Source organism: Bos grunniens, chromosome 21, assembly GCF_055505025.1.
Source record: "Bos grunniens cultivar Pamir isolate PY7600 chromosome 21, Bosgru_T2T1.0, whole genome shotgun sequence".
Lineage (NCBI taxonomy): Eukaryota > Metazoa > Chordata > Mammalia > Artiodactyla > Bovidae > Bos > Bos grunniens.
This window is the reverse complement of record NC_141185.1, coordinates 65,369,657-65,387,708: the sequence shown is the minus strand read 5'-3', so window position 1 is coordinate 65,387,708 and position 18,052 is coordinate 65,369,657. Positions and strand designations below refer to the sequence as shown.

The 18,052-nt window shown below is 40.7% G+C and overlaps 1 protein-coding gene across 2 annotated transcripts in view; it reads left to right on the top strand.

Moving 5' to 3' along the window:
• GABRG3 (gamma-aminobutyric acid type A receptor subunit gamma3) overlaps window positions 1-18,052 on the top strand; it is an 828,707-nt gene that overhangs the window by 694,104 nt on the left and 116,551 nt on the right. The window contains exon 7 of one of the 2 annotated variants that reach the window (XM_086364906.1): window positions 8,667-9,384. The exons of the other annotated variant lie outside the window; for it this stretch is intronic. Coding sequence (XP_086221032.1) covers window positions 8,667-8,848 — 182 coding nt within the window. The 3' untranslated portion in view covers window positions 8,849-9,384. Of the gene's footprint in view, window positions 1-8,666; window positions 9,385-18,052 lie in introns of those variants that run through there. 2 annotated transcript variants of the gene reach the window in all.

The window sequence follows — 18,052 nt, the reverse complement described above, 5'->3', positions numbered from 1 at the left end:
AATATTTATAGGCCCCTTCCTATGTAGTCGGTACTAACTACAGGGTTTTATTCTATTGCACCTGTCACTTCCAAGGTGGTTCCCACTGTTTTAGATTCTGTTCGCTGGTTTCTTCAGTGTCTGATTTCCGCCCTGACACAAGGGGGGCGGTGGAGGACACATTTTTAGGCTCACTTGTTCAGTCACACTGTGGGGAGGGAGGGATGCTGCAAACAAATAACACCAGTGTGTGCTCGCAGTGTCTCCACCACACTGGGCCTACCCCTGCTCACAGCACGTGTGTCCTCCATGCCCACACTGCTCAGGCTCTAGGTTGTAGGTTGCTCCACCGGGAACCATCCAAGGCCGGCCCTGGGTTGCATGCACCTCCCAGGTCTAAGCTGCTCAGGTTCAGGCACTCGGGTAGTCCTCAGAGGCACAGACTCGGTTGGGCCTGCTTTTTGTGCCCTTCCCAGGTCCGAGCAGCTCAGGTGATGAGGTGTTTGGCAAGCGCGGTCATTGCGACTTACCACCTCCCCTGTCCCTGCCACTCGGTTTTCTGGGTGTACAACCGGTGCACCTTCTCAGGTGGATGTTGACCGTCCAAAATCCCAAGAAGTCTTAGTTAGCAAAGAAGCCTGCTTGCAGTTTGGTAGATAATGTCTCTCTGGGGCTGCGATTTCCCCCTTCCGGCTCTGGCTGCCTGTCACCGAAGGGGGATGTTCTGCAGCCGGCTAGTTCTGTTCAGTCCTTTGTTCTGTGCGCAGGCCTGGCAGTGTCTTAGGTTAGGGCTTTTCGCGTGGTAGCTATCCCACAGTCTGGTTTGCTAGCCCAAGTTAGTTCCCTCAGATTGCCCTCGGGGCATTCAGGCCCGATCCTTACTCTAAGCAATGCAGCCTACACCTCCCCGCCCAGCCCCTGCTTGCTAGTGGCAGGTGCAGGTGTCTGCGCTGCTTCTCCGCTGGGGGAGTTACCATTGGGCTGGTAATCTGTGGGTTTTAATTATTTATTTATTTTTCCTCCCTGTTATGTTGTCCTCTGTGCTTCCAAGGCTCGCCACAGACTCGGTAGTGAGTCTGTGTTTGGAAACTTCTCTCTTTTTAAGACTCCCTTCCTGGGACAGAGCTCCATCCCTACCTCTTTTGTCTCTTTTTTTGTCTTTTATATTTTTTCCTACCTCCTTTCGAAGACAATGGCTGCTTTTCTGGGTGCCTAATGTCCTCTGCCGACATTCAGAAGTTGTTTTGTGGAATTTACTCAGCACTCAAATGTTCTTTTGATGAATTTTTGGGGGAGAAAGTGGTCTCCCCGTCCTATTCCTCCACCATCTTAGGACCGCCTCCTTGACTGTATTTTATATGTGATGATTTTCTGCCAGTTTTACTGATCTGAGTCACCATAAACTCTTACCTCAATTATAACATTAATCTCCTAATTTGTCCCTTTGGTTCTAGTTTGACCACCTGCTGCTACTGCTACTGCTACTGCTAAGTTGCTTCAGTCGTGTCCGACTCTGTGCGACCCTATAGACAGCAGCCCACCAGGCTCCTCTGTCCCTGGGATTCTCCAGGCAAGAATACTGGACTGGGTTGCCATTTCCTTCTCCAATGCCATGAAAGTGAAAAGTGAAAGTGAAGTCACTCAGTCGTGTCTGACTCTTAGTGACCCCATGGACTGGAGCCTACCAGGCTCCTCCGTCCATGGGATTTTCCAGGCAAGAGTACTGGATTGGGGTGCCATTGCTTCTCTGAGCTTTGACCACCTACAGTACATCAAAAGATTATTCTTCATTACTGAAGTTGACATTTCTCTGCTCAGAACCTTCCATGACCACCCCCCCCCCAACCCCGCCTTCTGCTTAGGGCAAATGCCAGAGTCTTTACAATGCACTATCCAGCTCTACATGATCTAGCCCATGATGGTTCCCCACAAGTCACCCACCACCTTCTCTCTGACTCTGCTCCAACCTTACCAATCATGGTCTCACTGTATGGTTTTGGACAAGCTATTTTCTATCTGTGCAATAGACACCCTTCCTCGGGGTTTCTGCCTGACAAACTGCATCATGCTTTTTTAAAAAATCTAGTCTCAGGAAATATCGTCTCATTGATTCCTATCCTGACTACTTTATTAGCACTCTCAACATTCACAAGCTGATCTTATCTACCATATAACTGTATGTATTTATTGCATTTATGTTTTGGTCTTATTCCATGTAGGGGACATTGTCCATGTCATTAACTGATTTATATGAAGTACATATATGGGGCTTGACTCCTGCTGATACACTCCTAAATGAACTGGAGACAAAAGTATTTGAGTTAAGGAGATCATTTAGGAGGGATGATATAAGAAATCATGAGATTTGAATCAGAAAGAGGCAATGGGAAGAGAAAGAAAGTAATATATTTAAAAGACTTTCTGTCAGTCAAATGAACAAGTCTTGTAAGTGGTACGGTATATGGGTTAAACAGATTTCAAAAGCAAAAAGGGAAAGAACTAAGGCCTTTGGAACAATATGTGAGCAGATAAGTAAAATAATATTGGGCACAAGTTGGAGAGAATCATGGTATTTGTACCAGATTCTGGAGGAAAATTCTTATTTAGGTTGTTGTCTTTCAATCTCTAAGTCATGTCTGACTCTTTGCAACCCCATGGACTGCAGCACACCAGGCTCCTCTATCCACCATTATCTCCCAGACTGTGCTAAAATTCATATCCATTGAGTAGGTGATGCTATCTATCCATCTCCTTCTCTGCCACTTCCCTTTCAATCTTTCCCAGCGTAAGAGTCTTTTCCAGTGAGTTGGCTTTTCTCATCAAGTGGCCAAAGTACTGGAGCTTCAGCTTCATAAACAGACCTTCTAATGAATATTCAGGGTTGATTTCCTTTAGGATTGACTTATCTGATCTCCTTGCAGCCCAAGGAAGCCTCAAGAGTCTTCCCTAACACCACAATTTGAAACCATCAATTCTTTGGCACTCATCCTTCTTTATGGTCCTACTATCACATCCATACGTAACTACTGAAAAAATCACATGTCTGTTAGTTGCTCAGTCATGTCCAACTCTTTGGGACCCTATGGACTGTAGCCTGCCTGGCTTCTCTGTCCATGGAGTTATCCAGGCAAGAATACTGGAGTGGGTTGCCATTCCCTTCTCCAGGGGATCTTCCTGAGCCAGGAATCAAACCCAGGTCTTCTGCATTGCAGGCAGAATCTTTACAATTGGAGCCACCAGGGAACCCTGTGGGGAAAACCATAGCTTTGACTATATGGACCTTTGTCTACAAAGTGATGTCTCTGCTTTTTAATATGGTGTCTAGGTTGGTCATAACTTTCCTTCCAAGGAACAAGCATCTTTTAATTTCATTGCAGTATTATTCCCAGTTATTTTGGAGCCCAAGAAAAGAATATGCTACTGCTCACATTTTTTCCCCTTGTATTTGCTATGAAGTGAGAGGACTGGATACCATGATCTTAGTTTTTTGAATGCTGAGTTTTAAGCCAGTTTTTCTACTCTCTTCTTTTACCATCATTAAGAAGCTCTTTAGTTCCTCTTCAGTTTTGGCCATTAAAGTGGCACATCTGAGGCTTTTGATATTTCTCCTTGGCAATCTTGATTCCAGCTTGTGATTCATCCAGCCTGGCATTTCACATGACATACTCTGCATATAAAGTAGATAAGCAGAGTGACAATATACAGCCCTTTTGTACTCCTTTCCCAATTTTGCATCAGTCACTTGTTCCATGTCAGGTTCTACTTCTGGTTCTTGACCCACATATAGATTTCTCAGTAGACAGGTAATGTGGCCTGCTATTCCCATCTCTTTAAGAATTTTCCAGTTTGTTGGGATCAACATAATCCTACTCTTTAGCATAGTCAGTGAAGCCAAAGTAGATGTTTTTTAGGGGGACTCCCTTGCTTTCTCCATGACCCAATGGATTTTGGCAATTTGATCTCTGGTTTTTCTGTCTCTTCCAAACCCAGTTTGTACTTCTGAAAGTTCTTGGTTCATGTACTACTGAAGTCTAGCTTGAAGGATTTTGAGCATGATCTTGCTAGCATGTGTAATGAGCACAATTGTACAGTAGTTTGAGTATTCTTTGGCATTGCCCTTCTTTGAGATTGGAATGAAAACTGACATTTTCCAATCCTGTGGCCACTGCTGAGTTTTCAAAATTGGCCAGCACAATGAGTGCCCCACTTAACAACATCATCTTTTAGGATTTTAAATAGCTTAGTTGGAATTCCATCACCTCAACTAGTTTTGTTCATTGTAATGCTTCCTAAGGCCCATGTGACTTTACACTCCAGGATATCCAGCTCTGGGTGAGTGATTACACAGTCATGGTTATCTGAGTCATTAAAACCTTTCTTGCATAGATCTGTGTATTCTGCCACCTCTTCTTAATCTCTTCTGCTTCAGTTAGTTCCCTACTGTTTCTGTCCTTTATCATGCCCAAGCTTGTGTAAAACGTTCCCTTGATATCTCCAGTTTCTTTGAAAAGGTCTCTAGTCTTCCCATTCTACTGTTTTCCTCTATTTCTTTGCATTGTTTATTTGAGAAGGCTTTATTTCTCCTTACTATTCTCTGGAAGTCTGCATTCCATTGATTATATCTTTCCCTTTCTCCCTTGCCTTTCACTTGTCTTCTTCCCTCAGCTATTTGTAAAGCCTCATCAGATGACCACTTTGCCTTCTTGCATTTCTTCTTCTTAGGAATAGTTTTGACCACTGGCTCCTCTATATTGTTATGAACCTCAGTTTATAGTTCTTTAGGCACTGTGTCTTCCAGATCTAATCTTGAGTCTGTTCATCATCTCCACTGTATAGTTATAAGGGTTTTGATTTAGGTCATACCTGTATGGCATAATGGTTTTCCATAGTTTCTTCAACTTAAGCCTGAATTTTACAATAAGGAGCTAGTGATCTAAGCCACTGTCAGCTCCAGATCTTGATGTTACTGACTGTATAGAGCTTCTCCATCTTTGGCTGCAAAGAACATAATCAGTCTGATTTTGATATTGAGCATCTGGAGATACCCATGTGTAGATTCATTTCTTGGGTTGTTGAAAAGGATGTTTGCTATGACCAGTGTGTTATCTTGCCCAAACTGTTCACCTTTGCCCTGCTTCATTTTGTATTCCAAGGCCAAACTTGCCTGTTATTCCAGGTATCTTTTGACTTCCTACTTTCACATTCCAATCCTCTACGATGAAAAGGATATCTTTTTTGGTGTTACTTCTATAAGGTGTTGTAGGTCTACATAGAACTGATCAACCTCAGCTTCTTTTGCATCAGTGTTTTGGGCATAGACTTGGATTACTGTGATATGGAATGGTTTGCTTTGGAAATGATTAAGATCATGCTATCATTTTTGAGGTTGCCCCCAAGTATTGCATTTCAGGCTCTTTTATTGATTATGAGGGCTACTCCATTTCTTCTAAGGTTTTCTTGCCTGCTGTGGTAGGTATAACAGTCATCTGAATTAAATTCACCCAGGCCCATCCGTTTAAGTTCACTGATTCCTAAGATGTCGATGTTCAATCCTGTCATGTTCTGCTTGACCACATCGAATTTACTTTGATTCATGGAACTAACATTTCAGATTCCTATACAATACTGTTCTTTCATCATTGGACATTAATATCACCACCAGATATATCCAAATTGCATGTCATTTTCACTTTGGCCCATACGCTTCATTCTTTTTGGTGCTATTATTAATAGTAATTGCCCTCTACTCGGGAGAAGGCACTGGCAACCCACTCCAGTACTCTTGCCTGGAAAATCCCATGGATGGAGAAGCCTTGTAGGCTGCAGTCCATGAAGTCGTGAAGAGTCAGACCCAACTGAGAGACTTCACTTTCACTTTCATGCATTGGAGAAGGAAATGGCAACCCACTCCAGTGTTCTTGCCTGGAGAATCCCAGGGATGGCGGAGCCTGGTGGACTACCATCTATGGGGTCACACAGAGTCAGACACGACTGAAGCAACTTAGCAGCAGCAGCCCTCTACTCTTCCCCAGTAGTATATTGGACACCTTCCAACCTGGGAGGCTCATCTTCCAGTGTCATATATTTTTGCCTTTTCATACTGTACATAGGGTTCTCCAGACAAGAAGACCGGAGTTGGTTGCCATTACCTCCTCCAGTGGACCATATTTTGTCAGGAATCTTTACTATGACCCGTTCTTAGGTGATCTTGCATGTCATGGCTCATGGTTTCATTTAGTTATGCAACCCATTCATCACAACAAAGCTCTGACTCATGAAGGGGTTGCAAAATGGTAAATATGACTACAAGTCTAGTAGGTTCTTGTCCTGCTCTTTTAACTTACATGCAGAATACATCATGCGAAATGCTGGGCTGGGTGAAGCACAAGCTGGAATAAAGATTGCTAGGACAAATATCAATAACCTCAGGTATGCAGATGACACCACACCACCCTTATGGCAGAAAGTGAAGAGAAATTAAAGAGCCTCCTGATGAAGGTGAAAGAGGACAGTGAAAAGGGTGGCTTAAATTTTAACATTAAAAAAACTAAGATCATGGCATCTTATCTCATCATTTCATGGCCAATAGATGGGGAGATAATGGAAACAGTGACAGACTTTATTCTTTTGGCCTCCAAAATCACTGCAGATGGTGACTGCAGTCATGAAATTAAAAGATGCTTGCTCCTTGGAAAAAAAGCTATGGAAAACCTAGATGGCATGTTAAAAAGCAGAGACATTACTTTGCCAACAAAGATTCATATAGTCAAAGCTGTGGTTTTTCCATTAGTCATGTATGAATGTGAGAGTTGGCCCAAAAAGAAGGCTAAGCACCGAAGAATTGATGTTTTTGAACTGTGGTATTTGAGAAGACTCTTGAGAGTCCCTTGGCTGCAAAGAGATCAAACCAGTCAATCTAAAGGAAATCAATCCTGAATCATTGGAAAGACTGATGCTGAAGCTGAAGCTCCAGTACTTTGGCCACCTGATGCAAAGAGCTGACTCATTACAAAAGCCCCTGATGCTGGGAAAGATTGAAGGCAGGAGGAGAAGGGGATGACAGGATGAGAGTGTTGGATGGCATCACCGACTCAATGGACATGAGTTCAAGCAAGCTCCAGGAGATGGTGAAGGACAGGGAAACCTGGCATGCTGCAGTCCATGAGGTTGCAAAAAGCTGGACATGACTGAGTGACTGAACAACAACAATTAGTAGGTTCATCAACCATCTCCAAAATGGAGCTGAATAAGTTGATATCATTAGTATGTCATAGAATCATGCTAACAGGGTCCTTAAAGCCAGGAATACCCAGAGAGTGAGACCTGTCAGAACAGACCTAGATAAAGCAGGTTTTATAATAATGCCTGCCTGAATCTGGATCCCTCCCTTCATTGTTTCAACCCTGTGAATATTTTTTGCCTTAAGGAAATACAGGTAATAGACTGCACCTGCATTTCCAGAGAGATTCATGGAATCTTGCAGGATATGAGTTTCAGTAAACTCCGGGAGTTGGTGATGGAGACCTGGCGTGCTGCCGTCCATGGGGTCACAAAGAGTCAGACACGACTAAGCAACTGAACTGAACTGATTCTTAGATTCAATTATCTATTAATTCATTTAGTTGCAAAAAATGTTTCATGGAAAAGTTAGAATGTGTTGGACACTTCTTGACCCTAGAGAGCTTCCAGACTACAGCACAGAAGACAAGGAATTAGAATTTACTGAGATATCAATATAAATGTGTCCCAACAATTGCTGCAGAAGCACAGAAAGGAGGAGGGCTCCATTCTGGCACCCTATGGAAGAAATCACAATGATCAGGATTCTTAGCATTTCTCTACTTCTGCAGGTCACAGTATCCTAATGAGGTACCAAAGTTGGTGTTAGCAGAACTGTCTCCTAATCACAGCAGTCAATAGAAAACATGCATATGGCACACTCCTGAAGATATCCAGTGTCCCTAAACACAAGAAAGAATTGTGTTGAATAAATCTGTGTTTAAAACAGCACTCCTCAAATTTCTTTTACCAGAAAATATTTATTTCATGGAATATCAACAATGGCATTATTAGTCTATAAAACATCACTCTGAGCATTTCATTTATGAATGATAATACTGTTTTATGGATTTAGAAGGCATATTGAGTATTTCAGTCATAGCTGAGGATAAAATGCAAAAAAAAAAAAAATAGCCTTACAAAATTAGCATACTAGTCAATAATTAAGTCTATATTTGATTTAAGTAAAATATTTATACATAAATTCCACATGTATCCTAATAGAGGAAAAGAATTTCATTCTGCCACAGAGAATTTTTCAAATTTATTTCTCGTAATACATTTTATTGGAAAAGGCAATGGCAACCCACTCCAGTACTCTTGCCTGGAAAATCCCATGGACGGAGGAGCCTGGTGGGCTGCCATCTATGGGGTCGCACAGAGTTGGATACAACTGAAGCGACTTAGCAGCAGCAGCAGCAGCAGCAATACATTTTATTATGGAAATTATTTTTTTTCAAATTAGTTTATTTATTTTTACCAATATTATGGCCCATAAAAAATTAATAATTAAAAGACTCTTGTTACTTGTAACAAAAGCCATGACAAACCTAAACAACATATTAAAAGGCAGAGAAATCACTTTGCCAACAAAGGTCTGTATAATCTGTATAATATGTCTTTTCCAGTAGTCGTGTACGGATGTGAGACTTGGACCACAAAGAAGGCTGAGCACCAAAGAATTGATGCTTTTGAACTGTGGTGCTGGAAGAGTCTTGAGAGTCCCTTGGGATGCAAGGAAAGCAAACCACTCAATCCTGAAGAAAATCACCCTGAATATTCATTGGAAGGACTGATGCTGAAGCTGTAGCTCCAATTCTTTGGCCACCTGATATGAAGATCTGACTCATTGGAAAAGACCCTGATGCTGGGAAGGATTGAGGGCAGGAAGAGAAGGGGGCAACAGAGGAAAAATGGTGGGATGGCATCATTGACACAATGGACAAGAATTTGAGCAAACTCCAGGATTTGGTGAAGGACAAGGAAGCCTGGAATGCTGCAGTCTATAAGCAGGTTGTGAAGAGTTGGACATGACTTATGACTGAACAACAACAACAACAATTTTTAAAAGCTTTACAACCATCGTCAGTCTTTGTATTACTGCATTTGTAAAGAAAACATCCTTTTGGATCATTAAAAAGTCCAATTTATATGCTTACAAATTAATAGTCTTTACATTCACTGCCAGCCATTGATGGGCATTAACTACAAAACAATTCTCACAAGCTGGTGGTTGTTGATTATTGACATAATCTGGATTATGTTAATCAAGGAATGGTTTTATTAGTAGAATGTGTTTCTACAAAATAAATAACATAAAAATAAACTCTTTTTGAGATTTCTTTATTTGGTGATCACTTTTTATGTTTTAATATCTCTACGTATGAAAACAAGACAAGTCCCTATTCTTACAGGAGTTAATCTACTGATAAAAAAAATGTTTGGCTTTTATACTCTTTAAGACCAACATAATTCAAATGGGTTACACATCATTCAATATGCTTCCTCATATCATTCTTAGCCTCCATCTATATAAAATCTTTAGAGTGGCCTCACAAATATCATTTCAGTTTTCAGAGATCTGATCTGATAGCACACTTAGGGAATTCCAAGTTATCATAGTCTTCTTTCTGTAGAAACTCAAAGTTAATAGGATTCATGTCCAGAACTAATGGATCTGAAAAAGAGGTTCTATAATCCCCTTAAAATCCTAAAGTAACATCATGGCAAATGTTCAACTTTGCCTTGTTGATAAGCTTCTTCATAATTCTTTTTAAGTAAACAAAGCATTTTTATTATAGCCATTCATTTATTCATTTAGCCAAAATCAATTTTGCAGAGAAAACTTAGCCTCTGGTGACAATTAAGGCTTTCAGGAAGGTGCATCAGGAATGAATGAGATTATTTCTAATACATAGAAATTGAGTCCATTGCTGTGGACTCAAGATAGAGTGAGATGGGTAGAGTGGGACTGGAGCCCACAAAGAGCTCAAAGTCATGACATGCCTACACACATGTCTATATGTTGTTCTATATGTGTTTTTTTTTTGTCATATCCAACATGAATTAGGTGTCAACATTTAAGACTATTTGATAAGTATTCATAAAACACAACTGTGCTTTATAGCATTTCACAATGTGAAAGGTCATCCACAGCATTCTGATGGCATTTAAGAAGATCCTTGTTAAATAACTTTCTTTTCTTTTTTTTTAATATAATTATTTGCTTTTTTCTTTTTATTCATTTATTTTAATTGGAGGTTAATTACAATATTGTATTGGTTTTGCCATACATCAACATGAATCCACCACAGGTATACACATAAACAAGTGTTATTCCTTGTTTTCAATTTCCTAACTCAATCTGCTGCTGCTGCTAAGTCTCTTCAGTCGTGTCCGACTCTGTGCGACCCCATAGATGGCAGCCTACCAGGCTCCTCCATCCGCAGGATTCTCCAGGCGAGAACACTGGAGTAGGTTGCCATTGCCTTCTCCAATGCATGAAAGTAAAGAGTGAAAGTGAAGTCACTCAGTCGTGTCTGACTCTTTGCAACCCCATAGACTGCAGCCTACCAGGCTTCTCCATCCATGGGACTTTTCAGGCAAGAGTACTGGAGTGGGTTGCCATTGCCTTCTCCATAACTCAATCTAATGATGTCAATAATATGTACTCCTTTTTTCCCAAGGATATTAAAGCAATTGATGTGTTATCTTTCTTGCTGGCTCTCACAAATCATTGTGAGATATTATTACTCCAAGTTTTTAAAAGGGGGTATATATTATTATTTAAAGAGGTTAGATATTATTATTTCATGTTTTTAAACAAATATAAATCTACTATGGAACTTATTTGTGAAATAGAAAAGCATTGAAAAACTTGAGAAGCATGAGGCAAGGTGTCTAATCTCTAGATATATGCCAACACCAGGTACTTTGAGATGGACTATCTTCATTTCCACCTCACACCGTCATCACAGAGTCTGTGTAAGAATTTTCATCAGGAAATTCTGAAAGAGATGGGAATACCAGACCACCTGACCTGCCTCTTGAGAAACCTATATGCAGGTCAGGAAGCAACAGTTAGAACTGGACATCTAACAACAGACTGGTTCCAAATAGGAAAAGGAGTACGTCAAGGCTGTATACTGTCACCCTGCTTCTTTAACTTATATGCAGAATACATCATGAGAAACGCTGGGCTGGAAGAAGCACAAGCTGGAATCAAGATTGCCAGGAGAAAGATCAATAACCTCAGATATGCAGATGACACCACCCTTATGGCAGAAAGTGAAGAGGAACTAAAAGGCCTCTTGATGAAAGTGAAAGTGGAGAGTGAAAAAGTTGGCTTAAAGCTCAACATTCAGAAAACTAAGATCATGGTGTCTGGTCCCCTCACTTCATGGGAAATAGATGGGGAAGCAGTGGAAACAGTGTCAGACTTTATTTTTCTGGGCTCCAAAATCACTGCAGATGGTGACTGCAGCCATGAAATTAAAAGAGGCTTACTCCTTGGAAGGAAAGTTATGACCAAACTAGATAGCATATTCAAAAGCAGAGACATTACTTTGCCATCAAAGGTCTGTCTAGTCAAGGCTATGGTTTTTCCAGTAGTCATGTATGGATGTGAGAGTTGGACTGTGAAGAAAGTTGAGCGCCAAAGAATTGATGCTTTTGAATTGTGGTGTTGGAGAAGACTCTTGACAGTCCCTTGGACTGCAAGGAGATCCAACCAGTCCATTCTAAAGGAGATCAGCCCTGGGTGTTCTTTGGAAGGAATGATGCTAAAGCTGAAACTCCAAAACTTTGGCCACCTCATGCGAAGAGTTGACTCATTGGAAAAGACTCTGATGCTGGGAGGGATTGGGGGCAGGAGGAAAAGAGGACGACAGAGGATGAGATGGCTGGATGGCCTCACTGACTCGACGGACGTGAGTTTGAGTGAACTCCGGGAGTTGATGATGGACAGGGAGTCCTGGTGTGCTGCGATTCATGGGGTCGCAAAAATCAGACATGACTGAGCGACTGAACTGAACTGAACCCTTACCTCCTTTGGATGTGACCCTGGGAAACCACTTTTATTTAACTGGTTCTACTTTTCTCTGCTGGGAAATATATAAAAGTATTATTTATATCAATATCAGACTTTTACATAATATAATGAATATGTCTATATATTTAAAATTCATAAATACCGTTCAACAGCATGAGTGACTGCATGGGTTTCCTGGGGCGGCCCAAACAGTCCCACAAACCAGATGGCTAAACAACAGAAATTTATTCTCAGTTTTTTTTTTTTTTTAATTTTTCTCTTGCTTTATGTATTTTTTTCTTTTTTTTTAATTAATTTTATTTTATTTTTAAACTTTACATAATTGTATTAGTTTTGCCAAATATCAAAATGAATCCACCACAGGTATACATGTGTTCCCCATCCTGAACCCTCCTCCCTCCTCCCTCCCCATACCATCCCTCTGGGTCGTCCCAGTGCACTAGCCCCAAGCATCCAGTATCGTGCATTGAACCTGGACTGGCATCTCGTTTCATACATGATATTTTACATGTTTCAATGCCATTCTCCCAAATCTTCCCACCCTCTCCCACTCCCACAAAGTCCATAAGACTGTTCTATACGTCAGTGTCTCTTTTGCTGTCTCGTATACAGGGTTATCGTTACCATCTTTCTAAATTCCATATATATGCGTTAGTATACTGTATTGGTGTTTTTCCTTCTGGCTTACTTCACTCTGTATAATAGGCTCCAGTTTCATCCACCTCATTAGAACTGATTCAAATGTATTCTTTTTAATGGCTGAGTAATACTCCATTGTGTATATGTACCACAGCTTTCTTATCCATTCATCTGCTGATGGACATCTAGGTTGCTTCCATGTCCTGGCTATTATAAACAGTGCTGCGATGAACATAGGCTGGGAGCCCAAATTCAAGTGCCACCAGGTTGAACACCTTGAAGCAAATATCTGACCTGGACCTCTCTTCTTGGCTTACAGATAGCATTCTTTCTGTGTCCGTGTCGGTGTCCAAATTTCACCTTTTGTATAAAGACACCAGTCATATTGGATTAGGGCTCACCCTACCTTAGTTTGACTTCACTGATTACATCTGCAATGACTGCATTTCCAATTAAGGTGACACTCTGTAGTACTGGGTGTTAAAACTCCAATATTTTAAAAAATAAAATAAAACTTTAAAAAACCAAGAGTGGCCTTATGATTGCAACTGAACCTTGACTACCTGGGAGGCCAAAGGTAGTCTAGCAGTTTCCCATGCTTGTTCAGCTGGGGCAGCAAGAAGGGACACTCTTCCAGGTGTTCCATGACCTCATCAAGCAGCCCTTCTTGTTTCATTTCAAGTATCTGAGGAGCCTCAGGCCCTGGTGGATGGAAGTGACCTTTCGTACCGGCAAAAACACACCCGGCACAGGCAGAATATGTGCTGCAGACCCTGCTTCACATTAATCAGTGGGACCAGTTGGTGAGGGTGAGATCTTGATATCTGGTTGGCCTTATACATCCTTAACAGATAGATATATTCAAGAGGATCATGAATTTGGCTATCATTGCTAACTCTGGCTCAAAGTTTGGGGCCTGGGACAAACAAAAGCTCTGAGAAGATACTAGCCTCAGCTGGGACCCAGTAGAGCCTCCTCGACCCCATGCATTTCAACCCATAACAGTAACCTAGAAAATATCACACACCATGAGGGTTAGTGTTTCAGGTGCATTTTGAAGTAAGACTTTCTCTTTATCCTGAATACGCTCTTCATACTTGGATTCTCTAGTGGCATTCAAGATCAAAGTCCTCTCCCAAGAGGACCTCTTGCATTTACTGTGAACAGTACAGGGCACAGGCCAGTGCTTCTGAGCATGTGGGTGGCCTGCTGACTGGCAGCTTTGGTATCACTTGGGAGCTAGTGGCTTCCTTGGTGGCTCAGATGGCAAAGCTTCTGCCCACAATGCAGGAGACCCGGGTTCGATTCCTTGGTCAGGAAGATCCCCTGGAGAAGGAAATGGCAATCCACTCCAGCACTTTTGCCTGGAAAATCCCATGGACAGAGGAACCTGATAGGCTACAGTCCATGGGGTCACAAAAAGTCAGACATGACTGAGCGACTTCACTTGGGAGCTAGTAAGAAATTGAGACTCCTGGACCTCATCTCAAACCTTTTGGATCAGAATCTCTCAGGGAGGCACCAAGGATTCTGGATTCCACAATTCTAATGATACCAAATTTTGGCATGCTGGGTGAGGCAGACCAGACTGTATCTAATGTATGGAATAAAAATCACATTCCTGTAGGATCACATCCAGTGAAAAATAATCTTCTGTTATGACTTCTGGCTGTCTCAATAATGTTATGTATTGTTTAGGTTACTGATGCTCTTGAACAGTCTTTGTATAGTCTTCCTGCCTTCCTCCACTATTCCCCCAAAGATGATTACAGAAGGCCTTTCCTTTGTAATAGCCAAAAGCCATGTTGCATATTGAAAATTGGAAATTTTAAATCTTTCATCTTTCTATCATCTGTCTATCTATCTACCTATCAAATCCACAAAGTATAACAAGAAATACCTCTACTAGACTATTATTCTGACCATTTTAAATGTGTATATCAATACCTTCACTGAGTATAAACCTGCAGGGAATTCAAGAAAAGTATATTTTGGAATTATTCAAAATATATCAGTGGCAAGATATATGATCTGGGTTTTTTATAAGTTTTATTCATTTAAAAGAAACCAAATATTTATAGATATGTGTATATGCACAAGTTAGTATATATGCATCTATTTCCTTGCTCAGTCAGCTGAGAATTCCTAAAAGCAGATAGCCCAGCATCAATGATTCAAATATTGGTTTTCAATACCATTCTCCAATAAAAAGAACCAAAAATCATTGAATAAATAGCTATTTGTAGGACTGAGGCAAGAAATATAGATAAGCCTGTAGCATCTTGTAGTGCAAGGAAGAAAGAAAATGCTAACACACACATACAAACAAAACGATGGTGGTATGTCAAAGGGACATATGAGCCAACTAAAAGACATTGCAATTATCAAAGTTGAAAAATTTGAGCAAGATAATTTATTTTTATTATTTAATTTATCTTATTTATTTAATCTAATTATTTTATAATAAAGTATGTTATTATAACCCACATAAAATACATATGCATGCATCTCCACTATACAAATGTGATTAAATAAATAAATAGGAGAAAGGACAAATTTTCTGTGCATAAGAATTCCAAGTAATTTATGCAGATATTAATGCCCAGGCATTATTCTTCTACTCCTCAAGTGTGGGCTACTTTTAATGACTTCTTTCCAATGAATACAGAGTAAAATGGAAGGCAGAAGGTAATTTTACAGAACAGACATAGGACAGATACATCTTCAACCAGGAGATGGAGATAAACATTAACAGTCCTACAATGTTGGTGATACATATTCTTGATATAATGTGATGAAAATGGGATTGCACCTCTGATGTCTTCCTCCCAAAATCAAATATCCTCAGACTAATAAATAAGAAAACATCAGAAATTCACAATCAAGGAATAGTCTACATAACTTACCAATACTTCTTGAAACTGCCAGTTCAGTTCAGTTGCTCAGTCGTGTCTGACTCTTTGTGATCCAATGAATTGCAGCACGCCAGGCCTCCCTGTCCATCACCAACTCCCGGAGTTCACCCAAACTCATGCCCATCAAGTCGGTGATGCCATCCAGCCATCTCATCCTCTGTCGTCCCCTTCTCCTCCTGCCCCCAATCCCTCCCAGCAACAGAGTCTTTTCCAATGAGTCAACTCTTTGCATGAGGTGGCCAAAGTTTTGGAGTTTCAGCTTTAGCATCATTCCTTCCAAAGAACACCCAGGACTGATCTCCTTTAGAATAGATTGGTTGGATCTCCTTGCAGTCCAAGGGACTGTCAAGAGTCTTCTCCAACACCACAGTTCAAAAGCATCAATTCTTCAGTGCTCAGCTTTCTTCACACTCCAATTCTCACATCCATACATGACTACTGGAAAAACCACAGCCTTGACTAGATGGACCTTTGTTGGCAGAGTAATGTCTCTACTTTTGAATATGCTATCTAGGTTGGTCATAACTTTCCGTCCAAGGAGTAAGCCTCTTTTAAATTCATGGCTTCAATCACCACCTGCAGTGATTTTGGAGCCCCAAAAAATAAAGTCTGACACTGTTCCCACTGTTTCCCCATCTATTTCCCATGAAGTGATGGAACCAGATGCCATGATCTTAGTTTCCTGAATGTTGAGCTTTAAGCCAACTTTTTCACTCTCTTTCACTTTCATCAAGGGGCTTTCCTTGAGTTACCCTAATCCATGATATTGAAGTGATTAGCCCCAAACTTGTTGATCAAAAAGAAAAAGAGTGAATTGTCTTTGAAATATGATTTTTAAAAAACATAGTATTTTCATCACAAAGTGTGCACCATTGTCAAATAAGCAAAACCCATTGGAAAAATAATAGGGTATTGACACAGTTCTACAGGTCATTAAGACACTGGAGTTAACCATCAAAGACTTTAGTATGAAAATAACTAATATTTTTAAGAGAAGAGAAAAAATAATAAATGAAAATATAGATAATGTCACCAGAAAACAACTTTAAAAAATTTTTCAATAGATTTTTTTTAATATCAAAAAAATTTTTTTGCTCAAAACACCTCACATTTATTATCTTTGTTTTTCATTTATTTTTTATGGAAGGATAATTGCTTTACAGAATTTTGCTCTTTTCTGTCAAACCTCAACATGAATCAGCCATAGGTATACATATATCCCCTCCTTTTTGAAACTCCTTCCCATCTCTCTCCCCATCCCACCTTTTAAGTTGATACAGAGACCCTGTTTGAGTTTCCTGAGCCATATAGAAAATTCCTGTTGGCTATCTATTTTACATATGGTAATGCAAATTTCCATGTTACTCTTTTCATACAGCTCACCCTCTCCTCCCCTTTCCCCTTGTCCATAAGTCTATTCTCTATGTCTGTTTCTCCGTTGGTGCCCTGTAAATAAGTTCTTCAGTACCATTCTTCTAGATTCCATATATATGTGTTAGAATATGATATTTATCTTTCTCTTTCTGACTCACTTCAGTCTGTGTAATAGGTTCTAGGTTCATCCATCTGACCAGGACTGACTCAAATGCCTTCATTTTAATGGCTGAGCAATATTCTACTGTGTATATGTACCACAATTTCATCCATTCCTCTGTCGATGGACATCTAGGTTGCTTCCATGTTCTAGCTATTGTAAATAGTGCTGCAATGAACAATGGGATACATGTGTCTTTTTAAATTTTGGTTTCCTCAGGGTATATGCCTAGGAGTGGGATTGCTGGGTCATATGTTGGTTTTATTGCTAATTGTTTAAGGAACCTCCATACCGTCTTCCCTCATAACTTCCCTTGTACCTCAGTCTTCATACTGTCTCCCCTCATAGCTCAGTCAGTAAAGAATATGGCTGCAACGCAGGAGACCCAGGTTCAATTCCTGGATTGGGAAGATCCCCTGGAGAAGGAAATGGTCACCCACTCCAATATTCTTGCCTGGAGAATCCCAAGAACAGAGAAGTCTGGCCATGGGGCCGCAAGAGTTGGACACAACTTAGCAACTACGCCACCACCACCATCATACCGTCTTCAGGAATTTTAATTACAAATACAAAAGATAGGGGAGTTCCAAGAAGGTTGAGGAGTAGGTGGATGTGGCTCCATGGCTGCATCAGAAATACATCTCTACTTGCAACAATACTCACAGAACACTGGCTGAACATTACCAGGAGACCTGATCACCAGAAAGGACTATATAGATCCACATGTAACTAAGTGGAAGGAGGAGAGAAAGCAGCACCTGATTTGCACCCTGGGGTGAAGAAGGGAAGCACTTGAGGCTGTCAAAAGAGAATGAAGCAGTTGATCTGTGAGTCTGGATGAAGTGAGAACCACACAATCCATGTACATGCCCAACA